Genomic DNA, 26,718 nt, shown 5'->3' with positions numbered 1-26,718 from the left:
CACAACTTTGGTTAACAAAGAAGGTGCCAGGCAGATCTTTCCTGGGAGGGGAGTTCCTTGACAAGGTTGTGCATAAATGGCCCATTGAAGGTATATTTCTTACCTGAACAATTGTTCGGCATTTCGCCTGCTATTTATTTCAGAGCCGTGTTAGTGCTTCCGAAGCTTTGATTTGGCAGGCATAACACACTTGCTCTTTCACTCCTTTGCTTTCATCACCTTAATGCTTGGTCAGTTGCAGCCAGCTACGGAAACTGATGCATGGGAGATAGGAGAATGGCCAGCCGCATGGAGCCTCTCGCTCGGGGAGTTTGGTACAGCTTGTGTTGCGGTGCCCAGTTTGGTGTGATCTAATGTGCCAAGTTGCTTGTGAGTCTTCTCGAGTGCATTTCTGGAATATCCTTTGCCCGAGTCTGCTTTGGGCACAAACACCCCCTGGCTGGCTGTCCTCTCTCTTTGCCTGCTTCTGTTGTGATTGTGTGGGGTTTGCTGTGGAGCAGGGAGCTGATCTATGGAAGATCCATTCGCACAGTGCTGTACATCATCAGCCAACTCTTCTGCAGCTTGAAAAGCAGGGGATTAGAGGATTTTTTGCCTCATTGCCACAGCCTTTTATGAGAAATCTTTTAATTTATTTATTCTCTTGAACAACATGCAGCCTATTTTCCCATTCTATTTGCACCCAAGCCCCTCACCCCTACCCTTTGTGGGAAGGCTTGTAGCTCTGGTTTGCATGCAGAAGGTCCCAGATTCATCCCCCAGCATCTCCAGGTAGGAGGAGAGAGACTTGTGTCTGACACCCCGGAGATCTGCTGCCCATCGTTGTCAAGAAAACTAAGCTAGATAGGCAAAGGCAAAGCTAGATGGTATGAGGCAGCTTCCTAATGTCCTTTGTGTTCACTTCAGTTACTCCACATCTGCTCTCATCCCTGGGATGCCTTCTTAACATATGTAACCTATAGTCTAAAGACTCCCGGCAAGCATGCAATAGCCAGAAATTAAGGTTCAAGTAGCTACAGAACTAACTCCTCGCCGCAAATGGAAATTTGGATGTGTGTTTCTTGAGCAGCTGCCTCTCGCTCTCCCAGTGCTGCCTGGCAAACAGCTTTGGAAATGAAAACAGAGTTTGTGTTTTGAGACGCGATGCAGCAATCTGCCAGTTAAAGTGTCAGGGGGCTGGATCAATAATCCCCACAAGGTGTGTTCAGCCCTTTAGGCTAAAGGAGCTCTTTGGACGGTAGCAATGATTCAGCGACTGGAATCTGGGGAAGCCATTGCAACAAGTGGAATGATTTCTGCCAATGTAGTGGAACTTCCCCTCTCTCTTCGATACCAGTAGGGGCCTTACGGGCCCTGATCTTCCTGCAGAGGACAGCTGCTGTTGAGCACAGCTTGCTCATTCCCTCTGCTTCCAGAGTTGATTCATCAGCCTCACTGCTCAGTTCGGCATTTACTCTTGTCTCTCTTGCAGGCTTAATTGGTGATATCTATCTTAACAAAACCGCCTTGAGGAACTTCAAGATTTACAGCCTGGACATGAAACCCAGCTTCATAGAAAGGTTTGTGCAGATACTCAACACCCACATACCCCGTTGTCACTACTTGTTTCCCTCTTTCCCTTATTTACAGCAAATGCATTTGGCAGAGGGACAAGACCTAGTTAGCAACTCCACCTGCCAGGCAAGGTGGCATCTGGTCCTGGAGTGAGCTGGCAAATCATGACCAGGTAGCTCGCAAAAACACACAGAGCACTGCAGCAGCCCTTCCTTATCGATGCCTGCCTTTCAGGCCTCTTCCGATTTCTGCTCAAGCCCAGCAGCTCAGCTTTGCTCAGTGGTCCCATCAAAACTGTTTGGATGGGTAAAACCAGGAGCATAGTGCTGCTTGTGTGCACATGTGCGTGTGCGCATGTGCGCCAGGCATGGGCAGAGTGCACTCTCCCATAGGTGGGGGTGGTGCGTGCTTGCCCAGTCCTCATCATTGTGTTTTGTGGTAGCCAGCAAAGCAGGGATTCTGTGGAGGGGAGTTCCACAACCTAATGGCACCTTGCCTGAAGAAGTCCATTTTTTACATTTAAAAGAAGGAAAGAGAAAACTGATATTTCCGAGGTGCTGAATTCTGTACACGGGACCATGCCAGGCTCCAGGAACAGGAACAAACCTTGCTAGGGATGGCACAGGCAGCGGCCAGCAAAGCTGGGCAACAGCAAATCCTTTTCTGCCACTAGGCTTCCCTTCTCAAGCTTTCTGCCTTCCAGATAGTTTGGACTACAACTCCCATCAGTGCCAACCCCCCCCCCCCCCCAATTCTGCCCCTAAACCAGTTATTCCATTTTTTTCCCAGTGTGATCCAAGGTCAAAGCACATTTTGCTTTTATTTTGTAAATGCAGCTGGTTTCTTGGCTAAAATCCGAGGGTTGTTTTGGTGGGGAGGGTATTCCTTTCTCTTTTTTGACCTTTAGGAACTTTGGCGACCAAGTGACAAAGCTCTCCAGAAAGAGATTGTTTCCCTTGCCAGGTTGCAGGTTGTTTAGCTGCAGCTCTCTCTTCTGTTTTTCTGCTGTGAAGGTGCTTGCATTTCCAGGGCCAGCTCCATCAGCCTCCTGTCCCCGCTAGAGTCCTTTGCACTTGCAAGTTCCCAGCAAAAAGGGGGCGCGAGGGGGAGAGGTGCTGCTCAGCAAGGAAAACCAGATCAGCAAGCAGCACCATCACAGAACAGGTGTTGACTCTTCGGAAAGGATAAGAAGAAGGTGGAAATCTCTTTGTGGGGTGCCAGAGCGTGTAGCACTGAACCATGGTTGTCCTGAGCTTAGCTCAGATAATGCCACCACTGTTCCTGTGACTGTTCCAGGCCAGTAATTCCCCCCCCCCCCCGAAACAAAAGGGGCTTATCATCCCACGCAGACTGATAGCATCCTTTAGAGAGGCTTTGTGACCGTGTATTGTTTCTGAAAATCAGTTGCTGGAAGCCACAGGGGGGGAGAGGGCCCTTGTACTCGGATCTGGGTTGTGGGTTTTCCACAGCCATTTGGGTGGCCACTGTGAGAACAGAGTGCTGGACTAGATGGGCCATTGGCCTGATCCAAAAGGCTCTTCTTGTGTTCTTCTTGCATTCCCTTTCTAGTCTTCTTTGATCCTGCTTTTTCTGGGGAGTCCTGCCTTGTGCACAATCCATGGCACCTAGGGCAACGTATGCAGCAAGCAGGATCAAGTGGTGAGACTTTTCCCAGATTCTGGCATTTTGGGAAGGAAGGAATGCATGCCTGAATAAAGCTCGCTGTGTGCAGAAAAGCAGGCATTAAACAGAAAGAATTCAGGCTAGTTGACTCTTTGATGTACTTAATTTCTATGGACAGGAGCAGAGGCGTAGTGGGTGGGGGCCACGGCCCCGGGCACAATTTTTAGAGGGGGTGCAAACAGGCGCCCCCACAGCAGGCTCCTTCATTGGAGCCTGGCTCCGCATCAGAAAGAGCTGTGCCTTGGGAGCGGCAGAGAGCAGCCCTCCTCGGCTGCAGCGGCTCCATCACCAGGTCAGATCTGACCCAGCGGCGGAGAGCAGGAGAGTTTGCAATGCTGCTGCCACCCTCCTTGGCTGCGAGGCGCCTCACCCCCGGCCACAGAAACTCTGCCTCTGCCACTGGCTCAGGCCTGCCCCGGTGGCAGAAAGCAGGGACCTTTATTGATATTTTAAATGTTTTAGTGCACACAGAGTATATCCTTACCACTGTTGTATTGCATACAACACAACAGTGCGTATTGCTTAGTACATACAGGCTTTACCTTGCTGCCTGGGGCTGGTGAGAGTTGTCATTCACAGCATTTGGAGGGCACCAGGTGGGCAAAACCTGGCTTAGAAGATAAAAATAAAACATCATTGTTTTAAAACACACACACACACACACCCCTGGTCCTTAGAGAGTTGCACAGGATCAATGTTGAATGTTCTTCCCGGAAAATAGCTCTTACTCAGAGAAGTCCCACCCACCCACGCAGCACGTGTGGATCATCCTGAACAGAACTCAGGCCCCAGTCAATTTTCTTCTTTCCAGAACTATGCTAGATGATCCATTAGCAATTTAAAACCTGTTTGCTTTGCGGACGTATAGGGCAGAGGAGCAATCCCGCTGAGCCAGCGATCTCACCTCTCACAGAGCATCTCCCAGTTTGCTGCCGCCGCCGACTTAGCGCATCTGAAGGAAGCCCCTTTATTGGATTAGGGCCCTGGAGTTTGTTACAGCGCTGTCGCCTCCGGGCATGTAAAAGGGGCCTTTTAATAAGAAAATATACACAGCCCCGGGGAGCTGGAAGGGATTAGATGGAATGCGAACTGGCATTCCTCGTCTCTCCGTAGATGTGCAGTCATCTCGCCTGCCGTCCTTGAGGTTGGGGTTCCTGGTTGGTGAGAAAAGGGAGGTGGAGTTGCCTATCTTGAAAGACTGCTCATCTCATCTCTTGAGCGGTCACACTGGGGCTGCTCTTGATAGCAAGGTGGCAACCTGGAGGTGTGAGCCGGAGGGAATCACAAATGGAAAAGGTAAAGAGAAAAAAACAAAACGAAACAAAACCGGTGAGGGTTTGCTTGTCGCAGGATATACGAATCAGCTGAATATTCCTTGTGCAAGGAGAGATGCAGGCGATCATTTTTCATAGCTGTCCTGCTCTGCCAATGCAACAGTGCCTAGAAACCCTAACAAGGCTAGATGAGGGCTGAAAGCTGCTGCCTTCCTCGGAGGCAGGTGGTGGGGAGTTGCCACATCATGGAAATGCCAGTTGTTGAAGCCTTCTCCGAACACTCCCCCTCCTGCAGCTCTTACTCAGCAATTAGCCCTCACTGCAACAGAAGGAGCAAATGGAACCTGCGGCAGGATGTTGTGGGGTGTTCCAGCCAGCTTTCGAATAGGAGCCTTTTCATCCTACACACACACACACATGATCTCCATCCTTTGAGACTTTTTCTGGCTATGATGGCGTTGGTGTTATTTACTAATTTAATAGTTGCTGGTTTTTGCCACAGCAGCTCAAAGTGATTTACAATATCTTAAGCAAAAACAAACAAACACAAACATATGTTAAAACCAGCATCAAGAAAACCCTGTATTAAAGCATCGCACCCACACAAAACGGCCACAGATAGTTAAAAGCCAACGGCCTGGTTAAAAGGAATGTTTCTGCCTGGCACCTAAAGATATGTAATGATGGTGCCAGGCAAGCCTCCTGAGGAGAGCATTCCAGAAGCAAGGAGACACCACTGAAAAGGCCTAGCCTCATGTTCTCACCCTACAGACTTCTACAGATGGGGCACACAAAGAAGGGCCCCAGGTGACAATTGCAGGGTCCAGGTTGCTTGATATGGGGAAAGGTGATTACCTTGAGGTATTGGTTTTTAAAGAGTTAAATGACAGGTGATGGGAAAGGCATGTACATAAATCCTGGGGTGCTGCTGCGAGTCATAGTGGGCAAGACTGGACTATATGGAAACATACTTTGACTTGGTATAATAAGATGGTATCTTTATGTTGCTATAATCCTTGAGGGATCATGTTTGACACTGCCCGCCTTGAATGTGAGCATTTTATATCAGTTGTGGTTGAGGTCCCTTTTCCATTCTGCCCTCCTGAAATTTCCTCATATAGTACAAGGAAGAGCAATTTTAACTTTTGAGAACACATCACCCCCCCAATTCTTGCTCCCCCAGATACTTAGCATAAGCTCTTGGGGGCTTGAGCCAAATTCTGTTTTTTTGCTGCTGTGAGCCAAATGAGAGCCAGTTCACATAACTGTGGAAAAGTTGATATTCTGTGACTTCCTTTTAGTGTACTGGGGGGTGACTGGGGCAGGGTGAAGAAGAGGATGTTTGTGACCTTTGATGTGTGGCTGGATCTCAGCTTCCCAAAGTGGACTTGAACCAGGATGCAGCCTCAAAGCATTCACAAGGCAAAATTGCCAACCAGTAAGGCTCTCCTGGCATCAAAACTGGCCCCCAAAATTCTCTATCCTGGGATGCAGCTTCTTCTTTTCTTATCGTCATCTGCTTTCTCCCCGCAGCCTACGTGGGACCACTCCTTGGAGCGCCGTCCCTGACAGTGCAATGGGCCCAGCGTTCTTCCGAGGGACCCTTCAGGTGCAACATATGCCTCAGGACACTTTCTTGAAGCTAGAGGTGAGTTGCTGGATCAGAGGCCTTAAGAAGAGATGCTGGAGAGAAGGGCCTTTGTTGATGAGCCGTTGGGCTTCTTTTTAGACAACAGGGTCCTTGGCAGCAAGAATTGTGTATCCGCTACAGCTAGAGATGTGCAGAATCTGTTCCTTTATGCCTGCATGTTTTCGCCTTCCACACTATCATCGTATTGTTGGAAATCTATGCATTTTTTGTGATGCACATCCAAGCCATTGCTGTGCACTGATTAGAACATTATTAGCTGCAGCTGGTTGGATTGTACACCGTGAGCCTCATTCAGAGGAACAGACAACTGAATTTGTTGTGCATACCACATGAAATCATCTTGTGAGACGTTCTCACCACCTTTTTTTGAGGGATGTGGGAGTGAGGTGCAGGGAGAATCTAGCACAGTAGTACCTCAGGTTAAGTACTTAATTCGTTCCGGAGGTCTGTTCTTAACCTGAAACTGTTCTTAACCTGAAGCACCACTTTAGCTAATGGGGCCTCCTGCTGCCGCCACGCCACTGGAGCACAATCTCTGTTCTTGTCCTGAAGCAAAGTTCTTAACCTGAAGCACTATTTCTGGGTTGGCGGAGTCTGTAACCTGAAGCGTATGTAACCTGAGGTACCACTGTATTCACATTCTAAACTCCTTAAATTGATATTTTTGCTCTACAGTATACTTAACAGAAAATTGATCTAGGTTTGATTTGATGATAAATCTTCTAAAAGCTTCCACTTTTCTAGGACACTTTCTGAAAGATGTAAATGCATTTTTATTTATTCTTGCAGTGGGAATAGGAAAGTGTGGCACCAGTCATGCCCCAAGTAGTCTTGGTGCTTAGCTGAGTAGGCACCCTTATAACTATTTCCTTTTTCCTTTTTCACTTACTTACTGCATTAATATCCCACCTTTCTCTCATGGAGCTCAAGGTGTCATGCAGAACTCTCCCCATCCTCATTTACTACTCACAACAGCCCTGTGAGGTAGGTTAGGCTGAGAAGCAATGACTGGCCCCTAGCGAGCTTTGTGGCTTAGTGGGGATATGAACCCTGGTCTCCCGGGTGCTAGTTTGATTCCCTAACCACTGCACCGCATTGGCTCTTTTATGGCAGCATCAAGTTTGGAGAAGGAGGTGGTGAAAGTTTTCTGCCATTTCCCCATATTTGCCTAGGCCATCTGTAGAAATGTTAGCTGCATTCTAGAATGTCCACATATTCTGTTATGCACTCCTGACCCATCTCTGTTTCCTAGGGTTGGAGCAAGGGTGTCGTCTTTGTCAATGGGCAGAACCTCGGTCGCTACTGGAAAATTGGTCCTCAAGGGACACTCTACCTCCCAGCCACATGGCTCCAGCAAGGGCACAATGAGGTGAGTTGCCCGACTGGTGCCCACAAAGCCTGTAATAACCTACCTTGGCAGATACCAGGGGTAGGTCAAACGCCTCGCCCTCCAGATGATATTGGACTGCAGCTCATATGAGCCCTACCAAAATGGCTGATGGTCAGATATCATGTATTTGTTTAGCAATATTTTGTATACCGCTTAATCGAAAAGTATCTCTAGTATAGAATATATTCATTAAAAACAGCAACGAAAGCAGGACTTTAAAACTCATGGATATAGTCATAGTGATCAAAGTGCAGATAAAATAAAAAAGGGGACGTGTGCATGATAAAAAACAGCTCCAAGTTAAGCTCACATTTTTAAAAATATATCTATGGCATGTGATTAGCATTTGCGCAAAAGGTTGATCCTTTGTTGCTGAAGCAGCAGAGGAGCATGGAAGGCTAGGAGTGGACTCTTAATTAGGGAAGAATTATGAACTCTCTTAGTTCATGTGGTTGTTTATGTTTTATGCTTCTGGGTGTAAATCTGAGAAATGTGCCCTATAACAAAAGGATGTGTGCGAACAACACAAAAGAAAGCTGGTTTCTTTTACTGCATTTATATCCCACACTCCCTCCAAGGAGCTCAAGGTGGAACACATGGTTCTCCCTCCTCCCTTATTTGTCCTCACATCAACCCTTTGAGGGAAGTTAAGCTGCAAGACTATGACTAAGGTCCCTCAGTGAGTTTAATGGTGGAGTGAAGTTTTGAACCCAGGTTTCAGAGCCTAGGCACCTGAATTAGATCTGCAGAAGTACTTTTTCCTTATGTGTGATCAATGCCGTAGAGAAGCCAATTCCCTCCAGGTTTATTGCTTTCAGAGCATGCATAGAGTTTGCAAGGAATGATGGGAGGAGGAGAACACTGGCCTGTCCACCCTTCACCATGACTTCACTGTCCCTGAGGAAAATGTGGGGAATGTGCTTGTGAAAGTTTAGAAGTACATGAACCACATGGAAGTATTCTAGCTCTTACTGATCCCAGCAGATACACCTTTCATTTGTCAGATGCCAATGACAACAACTACTACTTTGTATGAATGCAGAGTCAAGAGTATTCTGTTACTTGTGTCAAACTGTTCCTTTCCATTTCCTTCTCAGATCATTATTTTTGAAGAGCGTGCTGCAGGGCGAATCATCCAGTCCACGGACTTGCCTTTCCTCGGACGGAGCCAGTATGTGGGCTGAACCAGGACAGGGGGTGGGGGGCTTATCCCTGACTGCTTCACCCCCCCCCCACCCCAGCTGGTTCATTTGAGGGCATGCGTCTGAAATGGATTTGTGGGAGGGAGGCAGGGAGGGCTTGGATGCAGGGAAGGCTCCACTTCTTCCTCCAAATCCTTGTGAAAGGCTTGCCCCCCGTCTCCATCGATGAATTTCCAGGGCGTGGGTGGAGTCTGGTTGCTGAATGCTCACACTGTCGATGAATTTAAGAGGCTGACTTCAAACACTGGAAGCAGGGAGGAAATCCAACGTATCTAGGAGTCCTTCCCTAGAGGAGTTCAGCTCTGCTGCTGGTTCTCTTGCCCTGGCTGGAACAAAAAATGCGGAGAATCTCTCTGCGGGATCAGTGTGCAAGGCCTGTCAGGGATCCACTGGATTCAAGAAGCTGATCCACAAGCAATTTGGCTTGAGTTGGACATCTTTTTGTTCTCTTTGACACCTGCAAGTAGCCGACCTCTCCGCTCGTCTGCTGGGATTTTCAGACAATTGAAGACCTCCTTACTGTGAAGAAAAGGGAATCTTTTTATTACTATTCCATTTTTAGTCTCCCAGTGTGGTCGTTTGGCTGGGCAGGATGGCACTTTTCACAATTTTTGCATTAATCTAAGAGTTCAAGCCAAGGCATCTTTTATTGTTAACCCAAAAGGCACCCAACTAGTTGCTTTCAGTTTGGTCCTTTAAATGCCAGCCATGGCTGGGGAGTCCCGTGAAAGCCATATTGAAGTGGGTGAAGGTTCCACTTTCACAGCATGCTGTGAACTTGCATGCTTTCAGTTGCAGTTCGAACAAGAGGGTGCCAAGAACTCTTGCCGCTGGGGGCATGGAGCACCTAACACTATTGCTGTAACTCCAGGGACCCCTGCCTAGGTGGATCCCTGCCATTGCACTGAGAACCTCCACAGCCCTGCGACAAATTCCTGCAGACACTGACAAGCATGGGTGTGGGGGGATTTTCTCCACACCCCCAGTTGCTGGCGTCCCCTAGAAACACAACACCGAGTCATTGCCATGGGGCACCCCCCTCACAATGGTGAATGTAACGCAATTGGCAGATCTTGCAGAGCCCCAAAAGGAGACTGAGGAAAAGAGGAGGGGGTCGTTGTAGCAAAGAGATGCACTCAGTAAAATCAAAGTCCGCACATACAGTCTTGGGAACTAGTGCAGCGATCCTGTAGTTTTAGCATTCTGCGGGTGGGATTTGTATCAACTGTTGCTCTCTACTTAGGGGAACTTTAAGAGCCCATCTACACACTTCACCAAATGGTGGTGGTGGAGACCGTACCACTTCAGAATTCAGGGGTCTGTGTGTGCGTGCCATATTTTTTTGAACAATCTCCCTGCATGTGGTAAACTTGGGCAGCTGGCAGTAGCTACCTTAACCATTCTCTCTTTACTATATCACAGACATTTGCCATGCAGGGAAGCCTTCTGAAATATCAACCACCACCATCCTAGACACATCCTGGAATTATACTACCTTGGATGGTTGGGGAGAATCTGTGGTCCACCAGACATGGCTGGGCTACAGTTCCCATCATCCCTTGCCACAGGGGCCAGTTGGGAGCTCAGCAACGTGCAGAAGGCCGCAGCTTCCCCATCCCTGTTTAAGTGCAGAAGCTGTAAGTGGCTGCTTTCTGCATAGTCCTCAGGGTTGTCTCCTGCATCATGGGAGTGAGAGCCTGTGTTTCTTTGCAACCAGAATACCTCTCTGGCTCCTGTTGGCACCAGTGTGGGGCTCTAGCAGCACTGGACATCTGGAGAGTCAACTAGAAAGAGCGGATGCTTCATCTTTGCAGCACAGTGCCCCCCTTTGTTTCCAAATGTTTAGCTTGAGAAGGCAATGCAAGGGAGAGGTGGACTGCATTTGCAGCTGGGACACCAGACATTTTTGCATTTTGTAGCTGGAACACTGGCCTTAAAAAAGGGAAGACTCTGAAAAGGTGTAATGCTCCATCCACACTCTTTTTTTAGAGGCCTGCTTCTCTCCCCACCCTTTTCCAAAACCGCCCAAAAGCTTCTCAGTTTCATCTTTCATGGTTCTTAATCAAACACTGCAGCAGCCGCAACCAGGAACCCGTATTAGTGACCGTTTGGGGAGTATTCCCTTCTGCTCGGATGACATCTCTTGCTGGTAGCTTGCAACAGACTGCATTTCCCAAGCTGCCTCTCCCCTGCTCCAAATTGGAAAAAAAAGGAGGGAATTTGGCACCCAACTTCCCAAATGCTGCTTAAGAAAAAATGGGATTTGGCACCCGGTCTCCCAGCTGCTGGTTGGGTCAGGCCATTTCAAGAAGCCATTTAAGCACAGCCCCCTGGCTCCACTTCCCTTCCTAAGCATTGCCTCCCCAGCGACCGCAGGCGTGAGAGATTTCAAGGGGCTTCTGGCTGTTAAAAACCATATTTAATTTTATTTAAGAAATTAAATACAGTTGGATTAAAATTTGAACAGACAGTGCAGCTGTAAAAAAAGAAGAAAAGAAAAAAGAAGAACAAAACCAAACCCAGCATCCTCCATCTGTACCTCTTGCTGCTCACCATCCCAGCTCTCAGAGCCAACGTGCCCCTGTTTGCATCTGTGTCCAAGGCCCAAGTCCCCACTGTCAACAAAGAGCAACTTTGCAAGAAACAAGCAAAAAGGATGGGAGTTCCTTGGGATGCATCCTGTTGATTCCTTTATTTATTTTCTCCATGATTTGCGGCAGCCTGGCAGGGTTATTGTTTTGCCGTAAATAAAACAGACACATGCAAATAGGAGAGGACAGCCATTGGAAACAACTCCTGTGTTGTAAAATCTAAAATCTGCTGGGTTGTTTTTTTAAAAAAAAATTAAGCAAAATGCCTCTCGATTCCTCCCCACCCTCCTTTTGTAAGCTAGATCTGGGCTGTGTTTTAATTTTATGAAGGCTAGGGGCTCCTCATCACAGAGGGGAAGCCTACATGAGCAGTTCTGCTGGACGTTCAGATTTCGCAACTGTTGAGTTTTGGATTTTAGTAAAATAAAAAAAATAAAAAGGCAGAGTTTTTCATAGTTGGAAACAAAGGAGCCTTCTTGGTTTAAAGGCTTGTTTGTTGTTTTCCCCCCAGTTGATTGTTTTGATAAATAGTGCCATAAATGGAAAAAAAACCCTAAACTTGCCTTTTCATTTATTATTATTTTAAATATCAGGAACTGTATAGAGATCTGTCATTAGTCCAAAGAGCGGTTTGATTCCACACTGTCTATGCATCTTAGCTAATTAGGGTTAAGGGTTTTAAAAAGTGCATTTTCCTGTACAGGGTTATTTTCCTGTAGCTAGCAGATACCATTGTGCTTTTGAAATAGATCAAATACCATCACAAAATATCATTTTGATATATATATTTTTTAAGGAATGTGAAGAGACAGTGAGGGCACCTTTTACATGAATGTATTTATGAAGAAAATTTGAAGGGGGCAGGCAGAATGGGTGGATCTTTCTTTGGTCTTTTACATTTTCAGGGGATTAACACAGTCTGTATCCACAGGGCACTGCATTTCAGCCACAGATAACTTTCCATACAGCCCCTCCTACTCTCATCACCCAACTCTTCCCCTCCCCATAGTATGGATGGCTATTTGACCATCCATAAGTAGGGCTGCACCTAGTCATGGGAATCTGCCTCTGTAATTCAGGAAGTGGAACTCTTAGCACCAATACGAACTGCCTGTAGACCATTTGGTCAAGTTGTTCCTGGACTGTGCCACTTTAGAAAGCAGGTGCAGAAATCTGGTGTCGTTCCCACATAACAGCCATGCAGATATTCCCCAAATACACTCCACGTAGAAAATCAGATGTTCAGGAAGAAGCCAGTTTTCTTTGTGCAGGGGTTTTGTGTGTGTTTGGTGGCTGAGCCCTACCTCATTTTCAATTTGACATGGTCTATAGTCCAGGGCCATGGGCTCTGCTGTGTTTGGAGTCCAGCACTCGCTGCTGATCTTTGGCCAATGCAGGAGCAATGTTGAACTGGCTTCATCTGAGCAGATTCAAAGAGAGGCATAGTCAGAGGATAAACGTGTTGTGTTCCCCCCACTTTTTATGACTTGTTTCTCTCGAAAAGCAATAGTTGCACATAACCAAAAACTTGCATTTTATTTGCTCCCCAAATCAGCCCACCATCCCAGTGCAGATCAGAACACCCCTGTACATTTCCATGATTCTTGATTCACTCTGACTTTGTGACACTGGCTCCAACAGGCAGAATAAAGAGACCCAAGGAACAAAAAAACCCTGCCACTCATTTCTCACATTAATTGTTTGAGGATTCTGCTGGCCTTTGCGGCATGAAAGTTAGAAACAAATTAAGAAAGGTAATTGTTTTTCGGTAGACCAACCAGCTGATCTGTCTTAAAAATAAAGTGTCGTACTTCTAACTCTCATTGTATGAGACAGGCAAAGGAACACCTATCTCCACTGAGATTTGGCCAACTTTCCTTCATATAAGGGCCACACAGAAATGTATCCTGCTTAAGCAAAAGCAAGACTGTGCTGCAAAAATGCCCATTTTTGAACAACGGTAACAAGTACGTTATGAAATGGAGTGGGCCACATTAGTGCCACAGGGCACCACAGTCTGATGTTTGTTCTTGCCTATTTCCAGAGCATTTAAAAATGCTTTGATCTATGGAACTCTGTACTGTAGCACTTCAGAATAGAGGTATGTTGGTATGGTTGAGCAGTCCTCTACATAATACTTTCACTGCATGTGGGACATTAAACACATGAGATAAAAATTCAGTGTAGCCGACTCCCCAATGGGCCAGCTTGCCAAATGCAGGGAGGTTTTTGTTTTGTATTGTTTTGTTTAGGGTCCCACACCTCTAAATCTGAAGTGGTACAGACCTAAGTTGGCTTGCCTTGAAAGGTGTTTGCACCAATCCTCCACCACAAAACATCCATATTTGCATTGAAGTTGTCAGGATTAACAAACTAAATATTTGCCATTGGCCTGTGTCTTCCTGGCCCTCATTTGCCTTTTGACTTGATGACCAACATATATAGGCCAGAAATCCAGCGGCAAGTTGGTCCAAAGGATTATGTGATCATTGTGCAATGCCCAGAACATAAATACAGGTTTCCTTTTGTCTAATCAAATGAGGGGTGAGCTGAAATAGCCTCCCCAATCTGCCACCCCTGTTCACAAGGTCAGCCAGTTCAGTGGTTTTCAAAGCATCACACAGGGCTTTGGGCAGCATTGACGGATGCCCATTGAGACAGGGAGAACAGCAGGGAGGCCAGCAATAAGTGGAGCCAGAGTCATTGTCAGGCAGAGCCCTCCCCCCTTCGGCTGCCTGTGGGCAGACATGTTGGTAGGACAGTGACTCATTTCTCCAAATGGAGTAGCTTCAACTTCACAAAGTTGGAAAACAGACTGGAGGATGTACCCAAAATCAGTGCCATATGTTCTGAAGACCCTTGGCAAGAAACTAGTGATATGAAGAAACCTTCTCCATTTTTCTCTCTACACCCTAGAAAGTTACAAGCAGGATCAAAACTATTTTCAGCCCATTGCTGGGAAATATCTTCTACTGTATGGTTTGTTGCTGGGGACGTGGTGGTGGTGATCAGCTCACAAGCCTTATCCTAACCCGCTTGAGGTTGACACAAATATGGGGAAAACCTGATGCCTTGAGTGATGTGTGCAGTGAGATAGACCCAGCTTAGAAGGGTCAGGCAAATGATCCACAAAGGAAGTCTGTCAGAGATGCCTTGATCTAGGTCAGTGGTTTCCAGTTAGGGGCTCAGGGGTCCATGGAACGCACCCAGGGGGTCCGTGGCCGCGGCCTCATCCCTTGCCCCCCTCAACTAAATTTATGTTGTTTTTGCATGGCAATACCACAAATTTTATGGTCTGTTTTAGAGCCGTGGGATTTTTCAATATATTGGCCAAAATCCATTTTGAAATAACACCGCGGTAACAATTTTTGCCCGGAAATATGCAGGAATATATCACTCCTCGCGTTAGGGAGAGCAGGGCAACCAACTTCAAAGCATTGCCAATATCGCACAATGATCTCAGCTGATAACACTGCTGATCTGAGGTGCCTTCCCTCACACTGAGGGAAAACGGGGCAGTGGATTGCGAGGTGCTTCTTTCCCCATATGTTTACCGGACAGCTGGTCGTCCTCCCTTCAAGGCACCGTGGCACCACCTTCCCCTGGCAGTTAGGTGGAGCAGCTTTTCTCAGGAGGAAAACAGCAGCAGCCACAGTGGATGTGCATCTTCGCTGGTGCCACTGCTGGTGCCTCCCCCATCCTCAATCCCTCCCCCCAAGCCGTGTGGTAGAGGTGACTCCGCTTCCTCTCCTCCCCCCCCCATCCGATCTCTGTGACTGCTCCTTCCCTCATCCCCATGCCTGATCTCCAATTTCAGATATCATGATATATCAGAATATTGCAATGCTTAGCTGCTGATATATTACAACGTTGAAAAACGGATATCTCTTAGCTCTAGCGTGTTTCTTAGTATACCTAAAATCCTCTGCACATTTTGTTCAAGAAATTGCTTTGGAGAAGTAACTACCACAGAGTTATCAAAATTTTCAAAAGTAGGGGGGTCCATGGCTTGGCTTTTGAAAAATAAGGGGTCCTCAGTAATTAGCTAATTGGGAAGCACTGATCTAGGTTGTGTAGCATTAGCCAGGACCGGGGGCGGGGGGCGAGGACACAACCTCTTCAGTCCTCTTGGAGCAGGGGAGAGAGGTACGAATTGCAGGAAAGGGGCCCAGATGGTTATTTGCTAGTTTAAAATTAGCATTCTTTTTTTCTACTTCCCTTTTCCCCACATCATGGCCAAACGCTGCCATCTTTTACAGAATAATAAATATAATTTAAGAGCAAAGGTGCCACTGCCAAAGGCAGTGTTCCTCTCAAAGTAGAGATCTGTTTTCCCTGGTTGTGCCCAAGTATGTAGTTCATGCCTGCTAGGATGGGGACGGGAGAGAGGAATCCATCAAGGGTGAAAATGGCAACCATTGCCCTTATCAATATCCGTTGGAAGTCCACCCATTGGTCTGTTCCTTGACTCCTGAAGCGAGCTTCCTGGGCAGGCATTCTTTTGCCTTCATCGTCCTTGCCTTCCATCCGCACAACCTGCGAGGCTCTGCACTTTGGACCAAAAGTGATGCCAACTCCATGACTTCTGTGCTTTTTCTTTAAAACAAAAAACAAAACTGGTTTGTCTCCAGAGGGTCAGTTGTGTTGTTTTCCTTCTGCATTCAAGAGTCTACAAGGAAGTTCAGGTAAGTCTGAGCAGTTTCGGTCAGTTTGAGAGTAACTGAGCTGAATAGCCAGTCTATTCGACATATCCAGGCTGTTCTTGGAGGCTGGCTGGCTGGCTCAAGGACTTCGCGAGAGGGAAGAGGCTGCAGATTAAAACATCAGCTTGAATGTCACAGATTTGCCTCTCAAGGGCAAGATGCTGTTCTTTTGCTTCTGGCCAAACCTTATATTTAAGTATTATTTTATCAAGTCTTTGGCTAGAATGACATTTTTCTAAATGAAAATGGGAGCTTTTTGCCATATTCTAACAATTCGTACCACCATAATGCCACAATGCTATGCATTTGCTTCCCCGCCCTCACCAACCAGCAAATGGGAAAACACATCACTGTGGCCAAATGACACCAGATATATATTTATGTTTTTAAAAAATGTGTACCCTGCTTTCCCCCATGTGTCTCAAAGCAGCTTGCAGGGTGAAAAACACGCCTTTTTAAAACTAAGTTGTGCTAAACATTACAAAGGAGATGGTGAAACTGAGACCCACAGCTAATGGTTTGTGAATGTAGGAATTCTAAAAAATGATACCTGCTATTTGTTTTCTCTCTTTTTGCAACACAATGTCAGATTTCCACGTTTGGATCTGTGAAGCCTTTTTTCCCCTCGTTCACCAGCACGGGTTTCTCCGTCCTTGTGTGCCAGACAAGGATCTGCATGAGAAGAAGGGAGGAAAGAAGTTAGATCTCTATCACCTGAACATTATCAAACCAGCAGCACAGCTAACCAAATCCCCCAGAGGCTAAGTCTCAAATTCCACAAGTCTCAAAACCTTGGAGTAGGTTGGTGAAAAGCCTTATGGGGTTGTTTCCCCCCCTCCTTCCTCTTCTGTTTCTTGTGAGCCAATAAGACAGGGAAATGGAGCATGGGCAGAAATGACCCATTTTATGGCATCGTGTTTCAGGGCATTAACCCCATCCTTCGGCACACTTGCTGACTGACCTGTGCACTTGTCTTATCAACAGTCACAATCCTTGGGCTTATCCATCTTTTTGCCAGCCCTTACATTTTCCTGTGACGTATGATTTGCTGTAGAGACACCAGCTACATTTTCAGTGGAGGTATGAGAAAATACCCTCCTTAAACCCATTCCCATGTAAGCTTGCCCAAAGGCTAGGCAAGATCTGTGCAACTGGTGACCCAATGAGCCAGATGTACTGCTAGCCATGATTTGGGGCCTGACAGATGCTTGGTAAATTGCTCTCCCCTTGTTTTCTCAGTTCCAGTTGTGGAGCAAAAGGGGGGGGGGAGTTTCTGAGGGCTGAACTGAGTGACTGAGCCACCAGCTGCCTATCTCTCCTGTACCTGAATCACTTGTGCAATTTGACAGATCAGGTTGACTTGATCCATCTCTAGTGGAGTTTTAATTGTGCTCAGACCTGCAGGTCTCTAGCATTAGATGCCATCACTCCAAGTGCAAGATCTGTTGAACCCATTAATGTTTTCAAGTTACCAGATTGAGACTCACAGTCATCTCTCCACCAGATTGCTGCTTCTGAGCTGCTAAGATTGTCCGTGTTCTGCAGTGCAGACCAGCCCAGTTACCTGTGTCCAAGTAATGGTTGAGAAAATTGGTGCAAGTTTCCCTAAAGTGGCAGACTTATCAACAAGATCTGCTCCAGAAACAAGAGTTTGATTGGCTGTGTGTCTATGGTTAAAAATAAAATGGACTCCTCTCATAGTCTCTTGCGGAAATGAATTGGAATGTTGCACACACAGGGAGGAATGTGTTTCTGTATTATTTCTCTCTCTCATATAGCAGGAGTGGGAACCTCTGGCCTGGGGGCAGAATGCGGCCCTCCAGGTCCCTTTGCTTGGCTCTCTAAACTCTTCCACAGGCTGAAAAGGATTTGTCGCCCCCTCTTGTACATCATGCTGGCTGCAGGTGTATGAGCAGCGGATGCCAGGTACCAAATGTTGCTTTCTGCCAAGCAGGAGCGTAACCTCCCTGGGCTCCATTCTCAAACTCGGCAAACTCCCTCCCTAAGCAAAGGTCTGTGCCCAGTGACTCCTTTGTTTACAGGTTCCTTCTCCCCCTGCTCTTTCTGTCTGTTGCCACCAGCGTGGCCCTTTGGAGAGAAACCCTCCCGTTCCCCTTCAGCTCTTCCTCTTGACGCTCCACACCTCGTCCTGTTGCCATGACAATGAACTGCATGTTCAATCGATCCCGTTTTATGCTCAAAGCTGTAGGCTCCTTTTACTGCCTGGCAAGAAAGATGGCCTGGCTGTCTGGAAACGGGAGTCAGGGCTGCTTATGGAAGATGAAAGGATTTCTGCTGGCTTCCCCCTTTCCCAACTTTTGATACAGGCCCCCCCATCTCAATTAAAATGGAAGGTGCTCTGCAAGAGAGGTGTTCTCAACTGGCCTGTGGAACAGAAGGCAGGCCTCCCTCCTTTCAGTCACATACACTGTGGTTCATAAACATGGGTTTTTGCCCTTGTCTTATGGCTTAGGCCCAGGCTCAGGCTGTGCTGCAAACTGCAAAAAGATAATTTGTTTTGTTTGTTTTTGGCCTTTGGGACCACATGAAAGCAAATCAGCGGTCCCCCAAACCAGAGGTGAAGAGCCACCTGTGGAAGTCCGCCAAAATAGAAACACAAGGCTGGGGTAGTTTGCTTCCTCCAGAGGAGACCTTGGGTAAAGAAGCCCCAACAGTTCTGGACGTAGAACATCTGGAAGGAAGATGGTACCTTAGTGCAATTGGCAGCTTTTGGCTCGAGGTCGTTCAGAGTCACCAGCTCCCGGAGCAAGCTACTCTCTTGGTATCCGCCCTTCACTCCTCGCAGTTTGAAGTAAGCCTGAGGTCGCTGGAGGATGAGCCTGAGGTTCACAGCAAAGCCTGCCATGTCAATGGCGAAAGGCCGGTGAGGGTCAAATACTGTCTTCCACCCGTAGACCTTTCCGGCAGCATTCACTTTGGGCGACTCATAGCGCAAGCCGCCCACAAAGGCCACCGGCCAGACTGACACTTTCCTGGTAGTCCGCATCTGGAAATGAGGAAAGAAAGAGAGAAAGAGTAGGCAATGAAAGAAAGGGTCTATTCAGTCTTCTGTATGAAGTTGTACAGTTGGCTCTATCATCTCAGGTCTTTACCACCTCATTCCCACTGCATTTTTCTGCTGGTGCAGAACAGGTCATAAAACAGATGAAATGTCGGTGGGTGTTTACATCTTCCTTAATCACCAAAATCCCTGCATTTGAAAAGCTAGCACACAAGGGAGAAAACTTTTTCCTGATGGGCTAGTTGTCTGAATAGAGGGGAGGATTGTTGTTGTTGTTTAAAAAGCAAGGTGTACCATTCAGACACACAGAGCCAGAAGTGGCACAGGCCAACTACGAATGTACCACACAATAATCGAAATGTGTCACATCTGCTGATTCTCTTTATGGACACGCCTTATCAAGTTGCCCCAAGTTTTGAAGCGGGAAAACAAAGGTTTAATCCCCAGCATCTCTGAATAGGACCAGGAAAAAATCCTGTTTGAATCCCTGAGCAGCTACTGCCATTCAGTGTAGACAGAACTGAGTTAGAATGAGCAATGATCTGGTTCAGTAGAATGAAGCTTCCTATGATGGGTAGGGCAGTAACTCAACGACAGACCATCTGCTTTGCATGCAGAAGGTCCCGGGTTCACTCCCTGGCATCTCCTGGTGAGGTTGAGAGATTCTGCCTGCCTGAAATCCCAGGAAACCACTGCCAATCAGTGCAGAGGATACTGAGCTCAATGGACCAGGGGTCAGACTCAACATAAGGCAACTTCCTATGTCCCTAAGTGACATGAAAACTGTTCCCAGTGGGGGAGGGCAGGGCATTGCATGAAGTTGTAGCACTTCAGATTCCTCAAAGAGCTTCTGCAGAATTCTCCACAGCTTCTAAAAATGGCTCGCTCTTCCTTCTTCCGCACCAGAGGGCCACAGGTGGGAGCTGTCTCTCCGCCGAAGCTGCGGCTGCTCACTTAACTTGCTTGGTGCTCCACGAGGCTCCGTCTCCCCGATCTTTCATCAAGTCTCTCGTCACTGCTAATTACAGCAAGAGAGCCCGGAGGAGTCCAAGGCACTTAGCCTCTTGCATTATACACTTGCTAAGAGCTCAAGCCACCCACGGGGCCAGCAGAAGAGAGAGACACCAATAAAAGGTTTGCTCTGCAGCAAGCCCTGCTGGCTTCCAGTCTGTCTCCCCCAGCCGCCCGCCGCCCCATGCAGGAAAGGGAGACGGAGATGCCACAAAACGCAGCCACTTGCTTTTGCAGAGGGTCTGCAAAATGTCTTTCCTCATACACAAGCATCTGTTGGCAGCAACAGCAAAAACATAAGCAAAGCCTGAGAAACATCCTGCAAAAAATAAAATAAAATAAGGGGAGTTCCGTATTACATGTGCAGCTTCTAAACTGCATCCACTGTGTACTGAATTATATTTCCCCTCCTGGGTGTGTCTACATTCAGTGCCCACTTTCTGTCATTCCCCTTCAACAGCTTTCACCAACCTGCTGCCCCCAAAATGTTGCTTAACGGTGACTCTCATCAGCTGTTTGCTGCAAACCTGCGCTCTTCCAAGTCTGCTCTCCAAAAAAATTTCCGGCTTTCTGAGGCCTTCCTTAGACAACCTGCTTGTACAATATTTCATCCTGGTTTGCTTATACAAAGCTAACACGGAAATCAGACAATAGCCAGTCTTTATTTCATTTTGTTTGCAGGGTGGTTAGATGACAACGAGCATTTATCCTGATTTGCTTGCAGGATGTTCATAGTCTTTCCACTAATCATTCATTTGCCCCATATGTTTCAGTGCATTTCCTCACCACAAAAAATAACAATAAGAGTATTTTAATTGTGTAAATCTAAATTTGTGGTATGTTTTTGAGTTCCTCCTGCAAAATATATAACAGTTGGGATGCACCCTCTTAAAGGCATTCCTATTCCCCCAGTTATATGGTCATCCAGAGTCCTCCTCAAAATAGACCTTGTCCATGGCTCATTGGGCTTCAAGTTGGTCCACACGTGCCACAAATTAAGATGGGAGACTCTGGGGCCAGGGGCCAGGTGGGAGATGAAGGACTGTGTGGCATCTTCAGGAGGTAGGCAGGTGGTGGGTATCACTTGCTCTGTGACCTTTAAGGTAAAGGGACCCCTGACCATTAGGTCCAGTCATGGCTGACTCTGGGGTTGCAGCGCTCATCTTGCTTTATTGGCCGAGGGAGCCGGCATACAGCTTCTGAGTCATGTGGCCAGCATGTCTAAGCCACCTCTGGTGAACCAGAGCAGTGCATGGAAACACCGTTTACCTTCCCGCCAAAGCGGTACCTATTTATCTACTTGCACTTGACGTGCTTTCGAACTGCTAGGTCGACAGGAGCAGGGACCGAGCAACGGGAGCTCACCCCGTTGCAGTGATTCAAACCGCCAACCTTCTCAACGGCAAGTCCTAGGCTCTGTGGTTTAATCCACAGCGCCACCCACGTCCCTAGTGCCACCTGCGTCCCTGTGACCTTTAGGTAAAAACAAACACCAATTCCCTGCAAGCAGCAAGTTGCTCTGTCCTAGCTCCTTGCTGTCCTACAGTCTACATAGAAGGTTGTGTTTTTTTAAGTGCAAAATGAGCATTCAGGGATGGTACATCTGATCTGCTGTTTGAAGATCTGTGGCACCGTCTGCTCTACCACCCCAGGACTCTTGTCATCTTGTTCCCACATCTCTCAGTGCATCATAAAGTCATACATTTTTAGTTCTTGTTCCCCAACTGAAACAAAAGCTAAGTAAATGAAACTGATTTTACTTTCCTTTGATCTTTTCACTTTTTTTGTATGCACACCTCACTTCTTTTGTCTACACCCACCCTCACCCCCATCCACCAAGACTGTCTAAAATTAGATGACAAAGTCCCTGGAGAAAGGACATGTGCGTTGTTTATGCTGCTATGAGCATCATGGGTACAGATGGTGCTAGATAAATTATAAAGTGCTGGATAAACAATAGTAAAAACCCCCAAAGACTGAAGAGAGACAAAGGAATCTAGGGTTGGTCTTTCGAATGAATAATTGGTGAATCTAGAAGTGCAAGAGCCTATCATGCCTGCCCCCATAGCCTCTGCCCCAAGGAGGGTCCAAAAATATAGGAAGCACTTGCACAAACGCTAGAGAACAAAAAATGCAAAATATGAGGAGCAGCATGGTTGCAATCCTGTGTGTTCTTGGGAGAAATCTTTGAACTCACAGGTGCCTGATGTTGACTGTTCACCTTGTAAAACACACTCAGCCCCAGCAAAAGATCTTCAGCCAACTGGGATGCAACTGTTAGCTTTTAATTAAGAATGCAAATAATATTGCATAGATGTGTTGCTGTTTAGAGGGCTAGCATGGCACAGGGATGCCAATGAAGGAAAGGAAAGATAGGTCCAGTCTCTGATTGATTCTCTTCCTCATTCTCTGACTTCCTCGCTTATGCTAATCCATCACAAACAAAGTTGGAAACTCCATTGTTGGCTCATTTGTTTGCTGTAGCAAGGAAGGTGGTGGTAGGTTTAGGGAAGCTTTTAATGTTTGATGAATTGCTGTATTTTAATATTTTGTTGGAAGCCACCCAGAGTGGCTGGGGAAGCACAGCCAGATGGACGGGGTATAAATAATAAATTATTATTATATTGTTATTATTATTATTAGGTAGCCTGAAGCACCTGAAGATGACATCATAGCCCCTGCTCTGTACAAGTCCCAGAGCTGTGCTCCCTTTGTGTTTCCGCTCCACTCTACCACCGGGCCTGCCGTTCCACACTGTAGCCTGTGCCTATGGATCACCTGGTGCCCTCTAATATTTGACCAGGGAAACAACAGGCTCGTGAAAGGGGAAGAAGGGTCAAAGCTCTATGACAGAAGTCATGATTTGCCTGCAGAAAGTCCATGCCCTCCAAGTGTCCCATTTTAAGTGGGACAGCCCAGGTGGTCAGAAGCTTTCTGATACCAATCCAGGATGTCCCGTTTTGGCTCCCGTGCTCTGGTCGCACCAGTCAGTTGGCTCACACCAGAGCACAGCACCAAAGCTTACCTTGACCCTGCCATTCTTCTTCCTCCTTTTGTCATGGCACTTTGGGAAGCTGGCTTCCAGAAGTACACCTGCGGTACTGGCAAGAGAGGAGGGGGCAGAGGCCGCACCAGCTGTGCTGCCTGGTGCAGCATCTCCTGGTGCCACATGGGCAAGTATTGCCTTATCCTATTATTTCACAGTGCCCACCTCTGAGCGAGCAATAGTCGAAACCTGGTAAGATGGATGAGCCTCACTTTGAGCACAAGAACATGGGAAGAGCCTCATGGATCAGGCCAATGGCCTATCTAGTGCAGCATCCTGGCCTCCAGTGGCCAACCAGCACTGTTTCATGGGAAACCCTCAAGCAGGATCCGAGCACAAAAGCACTTTCGCCTTGTGTGGTTCAGAAGCACCACTGCCTATGACTGCGGAGGCAGAACGTAGTTATCATGTCTAGTAGGCACGAATATCCTCATCTTCCATGAATCTGTTCAATCCTCTTTAAAAGTCATGCACGTTCGTGACCACCCCTGCCTCCTGTGGATTTGAGTTCCATAGTGTAACTAAGCACTGCATGAAGAACTACTTTCTTTTATCTGTCCTGAATCTTCCAAGATTCAGCTTCAATGGATGCCCACAAATTCTAGTATTATGAGAGACGGAGAAAAACTTTTCTCTATCCACTTTCTCTGTGTCATGCATATTTGTATACAGTGGTACCTCGGGTTACATACGCTTCAGGTTACATATGCTTCAGGTTACAGACTCCGCTAAACCAGAAATAATACCTCGGGTTAAGAACTTTGCTTCAGGATGAGAACAGAAATCTGTGCTCGGGCGGTGTGACAGCAGCAGGGGGCCCCATTAGCTAAAATGATGCTTCAGGTTAAGAACAGTTTCAGGTTAAGAACGGACCTCTGGTTCAGAACAGAGTTCTGAACTCGAAGCATGGGTACCCCCAACAAAAATTTAAAATTCGGCAAAATATTTGGATTTTTATGATATGTATTGGTATAATTCGGAGTAATTAATGTGATATGATTGGATTGTTAAATGGAAAACTAATAAAAATTATTTTTTAAAAAAGAACAGACCTCTGGAACGAATTAAATACGTAACCAGAAGTTCCACAGTACACTTCTGTCATGTCATGTTTTAATCGCCTTTTCTCAAAAGTCCCAAATGCTGAAGCCTTTCCTCATATCATTGAAATTGCCCTTTCCTGAACCTTTTCCAACTCTACAATAACCTTTTCAAAGTGAGGCAACCAGAACTACACACAGTATTCCAAATGCGGTCGCACCATAGATTTGTATAATGACATTTTTCTATTGGCAGCTTTATTTTCAATTCCTTTCCTAATGATCCCTACCATGGAATTTTTCGCTAATGGCCATTGGGGCGACATCTTCATCAAGCTATTTGCTATGACCACAAGGTCTCGCTCGTGGTCAGTCATTGACAGCTCAGACCCCGTGAACATATATGTGGAATTAAGAATTTTTATGTCGATATGCATCGCTTTACACTGCATTTGCCATGTCAATGCCTATTCCCTCCTTCTGGAGAGGTCCTGTTAGAGCTCTTCGCAATCTCTTATTGCTCAAATGACCCCGGACAATTTAGCAACATCAGCAAACTTGCCCTGATGGATGCCCCAAGCCCACAGACAGCAGACTCAAGGTTCTTGGCAGGCAGTGGGTGCAGAAAGGAATGTGGGGGCAGAAGAAATCACCAAATAAAAATGCTCACCAGAGAGAAAACAATGGAGAAGAATGAGAGAGCTGTAGCATCCATGCCGCACAATTATAGCTAGAAGAGAAGGGGGGCAGAGGCTGGAGAAAGGGGGGGTCAGCTGGATGGGACATTGCCGCAGCAGCCTGAAGGAACTCCATCTGCCTTGGGCTTGCCCATAGAAAGCAAGCCTAGAGAGACTAGGGCAGGCATAGGCAAACTTGGCCCTTCAGATGTTTTGGGACTACAAATCCCATCATTCCTAGCTAACAGGACCAGTGGTCAGGGATTACGGGAGTTGTAGTCCCAAAACATCTGGAGGGTCAAGTTTGCCTATGCCTGGACTAGGGTGAGGTCAGCAGCAACCCTTCACTTTGTGAGATATTTATAGGGGAACTGAGAGTTTGTTTGGACCCTGAGTGAGAGCCAGAGTGGATGGGTGGGGTCCTGGGTGAGAGCCAGCAGGGTGTGTCCAAAGGTGACAGAATTGATATTGGTTTGTGTCTATAAGTAAGTTTGTATTAATGTGCATTTTCTGTAATATTTGTTGTTTAATTCGTCTGCTTTTGTTTTCTCTACACCGCTTAGAGATATATTATTTTATATTTAAGTGGTATAGAAATGGTGTAAATAAACATTTCCCCCAAATAATTCTGGGACTTTGCTCTAGTCCTTTGCTAAGGGTGCTGAGAGTGGTTAGGAAATCTCGCTCACAGAGATATGCTTCCCAGTTCTCTTAGCCAACTGCAGTTCCCAGGATTCTTTGAGGGGAAGTACAGTGGTACCTTGGTTGCCAAACCTAATTCATTCTGGGAATCTGTTTGACTCCCGAAACGATTCAAAAACCAAGGTGCGGCTTGTGATTGGCTGCAGGACCTTCCTGCACTCAAGCGGAAGCTGTGTTGGATGTTCGGTTTCTAGAAAACGTTCACAAACCAGAACACTTACTGGTACTTTTGGGTTTGTGGCATCCGGCAGCTGATTTGTTCAACAATTAAGCCGTTCGAGAACCAAGGTACCACTGTAATGCCTATTCACATGGTATCAGAGTGCTGTAAATGAGAACTGACGCAGATGTGACCTGAGACAGGACTGAGATGGTTAAGTATATCAGGATGCAACATTCCTTCCTCTTAAAAGGTAAAGGTAAAGGTACCCCTGCCCGTACGGGCCAGTCTTGCCAGACTCTGGGGTTGTGCGCCCATCTCACTCAAGAGGCCAGGGGCCAGCGCTGTCCGAAGACACTTCTGGGTCACGTGGCCAGCGTGACATCGCTGCTCTGGCGAGCCAGAGCTGCACACGGAAACGCCGTTTACCTTCCCGCTAGAAAGCAGTCCCTATTTATCTACTTGCACCCGAGGGTGCTTTCGAACTGCTAGGTTGGCAGGCGCTGGGACCGAGCAGCGGGAGCGCACCCCGCCGCGGGGATTCAAACCGCCGACCTTTCGATCGGCAAGCCCTAGGCGCTGAGGCTTTTACCCACAGCGCCACCCGCGTCCCTTCCTCTTAGGGAGGCACAAAAAGCGCTGGTTGGGGAGGCTGCAAGGCCAGCCCCAAGATATTCTGATGCATGTGGCAAAGGATATGGTGATGCCCTCCTGCTTCTGCTTTACCGAAGCTGCCCAGACTGAAAGTTGGATTTACTTCAGAGCTGGTGAAGGGAGGGTAACCTCTCTGACACCTGAGGGCACCAGGCTAGATTAGAGGGGAAGAGCAACTCAGTGGCAGAGCACCTGAAAAGGCATGGTGACCCATTAGGAAGAAAAGAGAAGGGAAACAGAGTTGGGCTGTGTAAACCCCGCCAATTTCGATCGCACGACTTCCCCCAAAGAATCCTCGGAACTGTACTTTATCCCTCACAAAGTGACAATTCCCAGCACCTTTAGCAAATGACAGCTC

General features: G+C 47.1%; 2 protein-coding genes and 1 long non-coding RNA gene across 10 annotated transcripts in view; 2 read left to right on the top strand and 1 right to left on the bottom strand.

Annotated features, from left to right (window-relative positions):
• Positions 1-15,962, top strand: part of LOC309357572 (beta-galactosidase-1-like protein 2) — a 73,914-nt gene extending 57,952 nt beyond the window's left edge. For all 3 annotated transcript variants that reach the window (XM_081889808.1, XM_081889810.1, XM_081889809.1), the window contains exons 17-20: positions 1,472-1,559; positions 6,045-6,159; positions 7,415-7,531; positions 8,650-15,962. In XM_081889808.1, the coding sequence (XP_081745934.1) occupies positions 1,472-1,559; positions 6,045-6,159; positions 7,415-7,531; positions 8,650-8,736 (407 nt within the window). In that variant the 3' untranslated portion in view covers positions 8,737-15,962. The remainder of the gene's footprint in view (positions 1-1,471; positions 1,560-6,044; positions 6,160-7,414; positions 7,532-8,649) is intronic.
• Positions 11,781-26,718, bottom strand: part of B3GAT1 (beta-1,3-glucuronyltransferase 1) — a 69,368-nt gene continuing 54,430 nt past the window's right edge. For 3 of the 6 annotated variants that reach the window (XM_081889989.1, XM_081889986.1, XM_081889984.1), the window contains 3 exons: positions 18,759-19,055; positions 16,599-16,720; positions 11,781-16,153 (listed from right to left, as the gene is read on the bottom strand). In XM_081889989.1, coding sequence (XP_081746115.1) covers positions 16,634-16,720; positions 18,759-19,055 — 384 coding nt within the window. In that variant the 3' untranslated portion in view covers positions 11,781-16,153; positions 16,599-16,633. Of the gene's footprint in view, positions 16,154-16,598; positions 16,721-16,882; positions 17,613-18,758; positions 19,056-26,718 lie in introns of those variants that run through there. The other 3 variants (XM_081889985.1, XM_081889988.1, XM_081889987.1) reach the window with 3 other exon arrangements.
• LOC309357743 lies at positions 16,716-17,748 on the top strand. Its single transcript, XR_014163220.1, has 2 exons — positions 16,716-16,849; positions 17,553-17,748. It is a non-coding gene; the product is annotated as an uncharacterized lncRNA (long non-coding RNA).

This window comes from Podarcis melisellensis, assembly GCF_964234715.1.
Source record: "Podarcis melisellensis genome assembly, chromosome: 15".
Lineage (NCBI taxonomy): Eukaryota > Metazoa > Chordata > Lepidosauria > Squamata > Lacertidae > Podarcis > Podarcis melisellensis.
The sequence above is the reverse complement of the archived record's forward strand: the minus strand, read 5'-3'. Positions and strand labels throughout refer to the sequence as shown.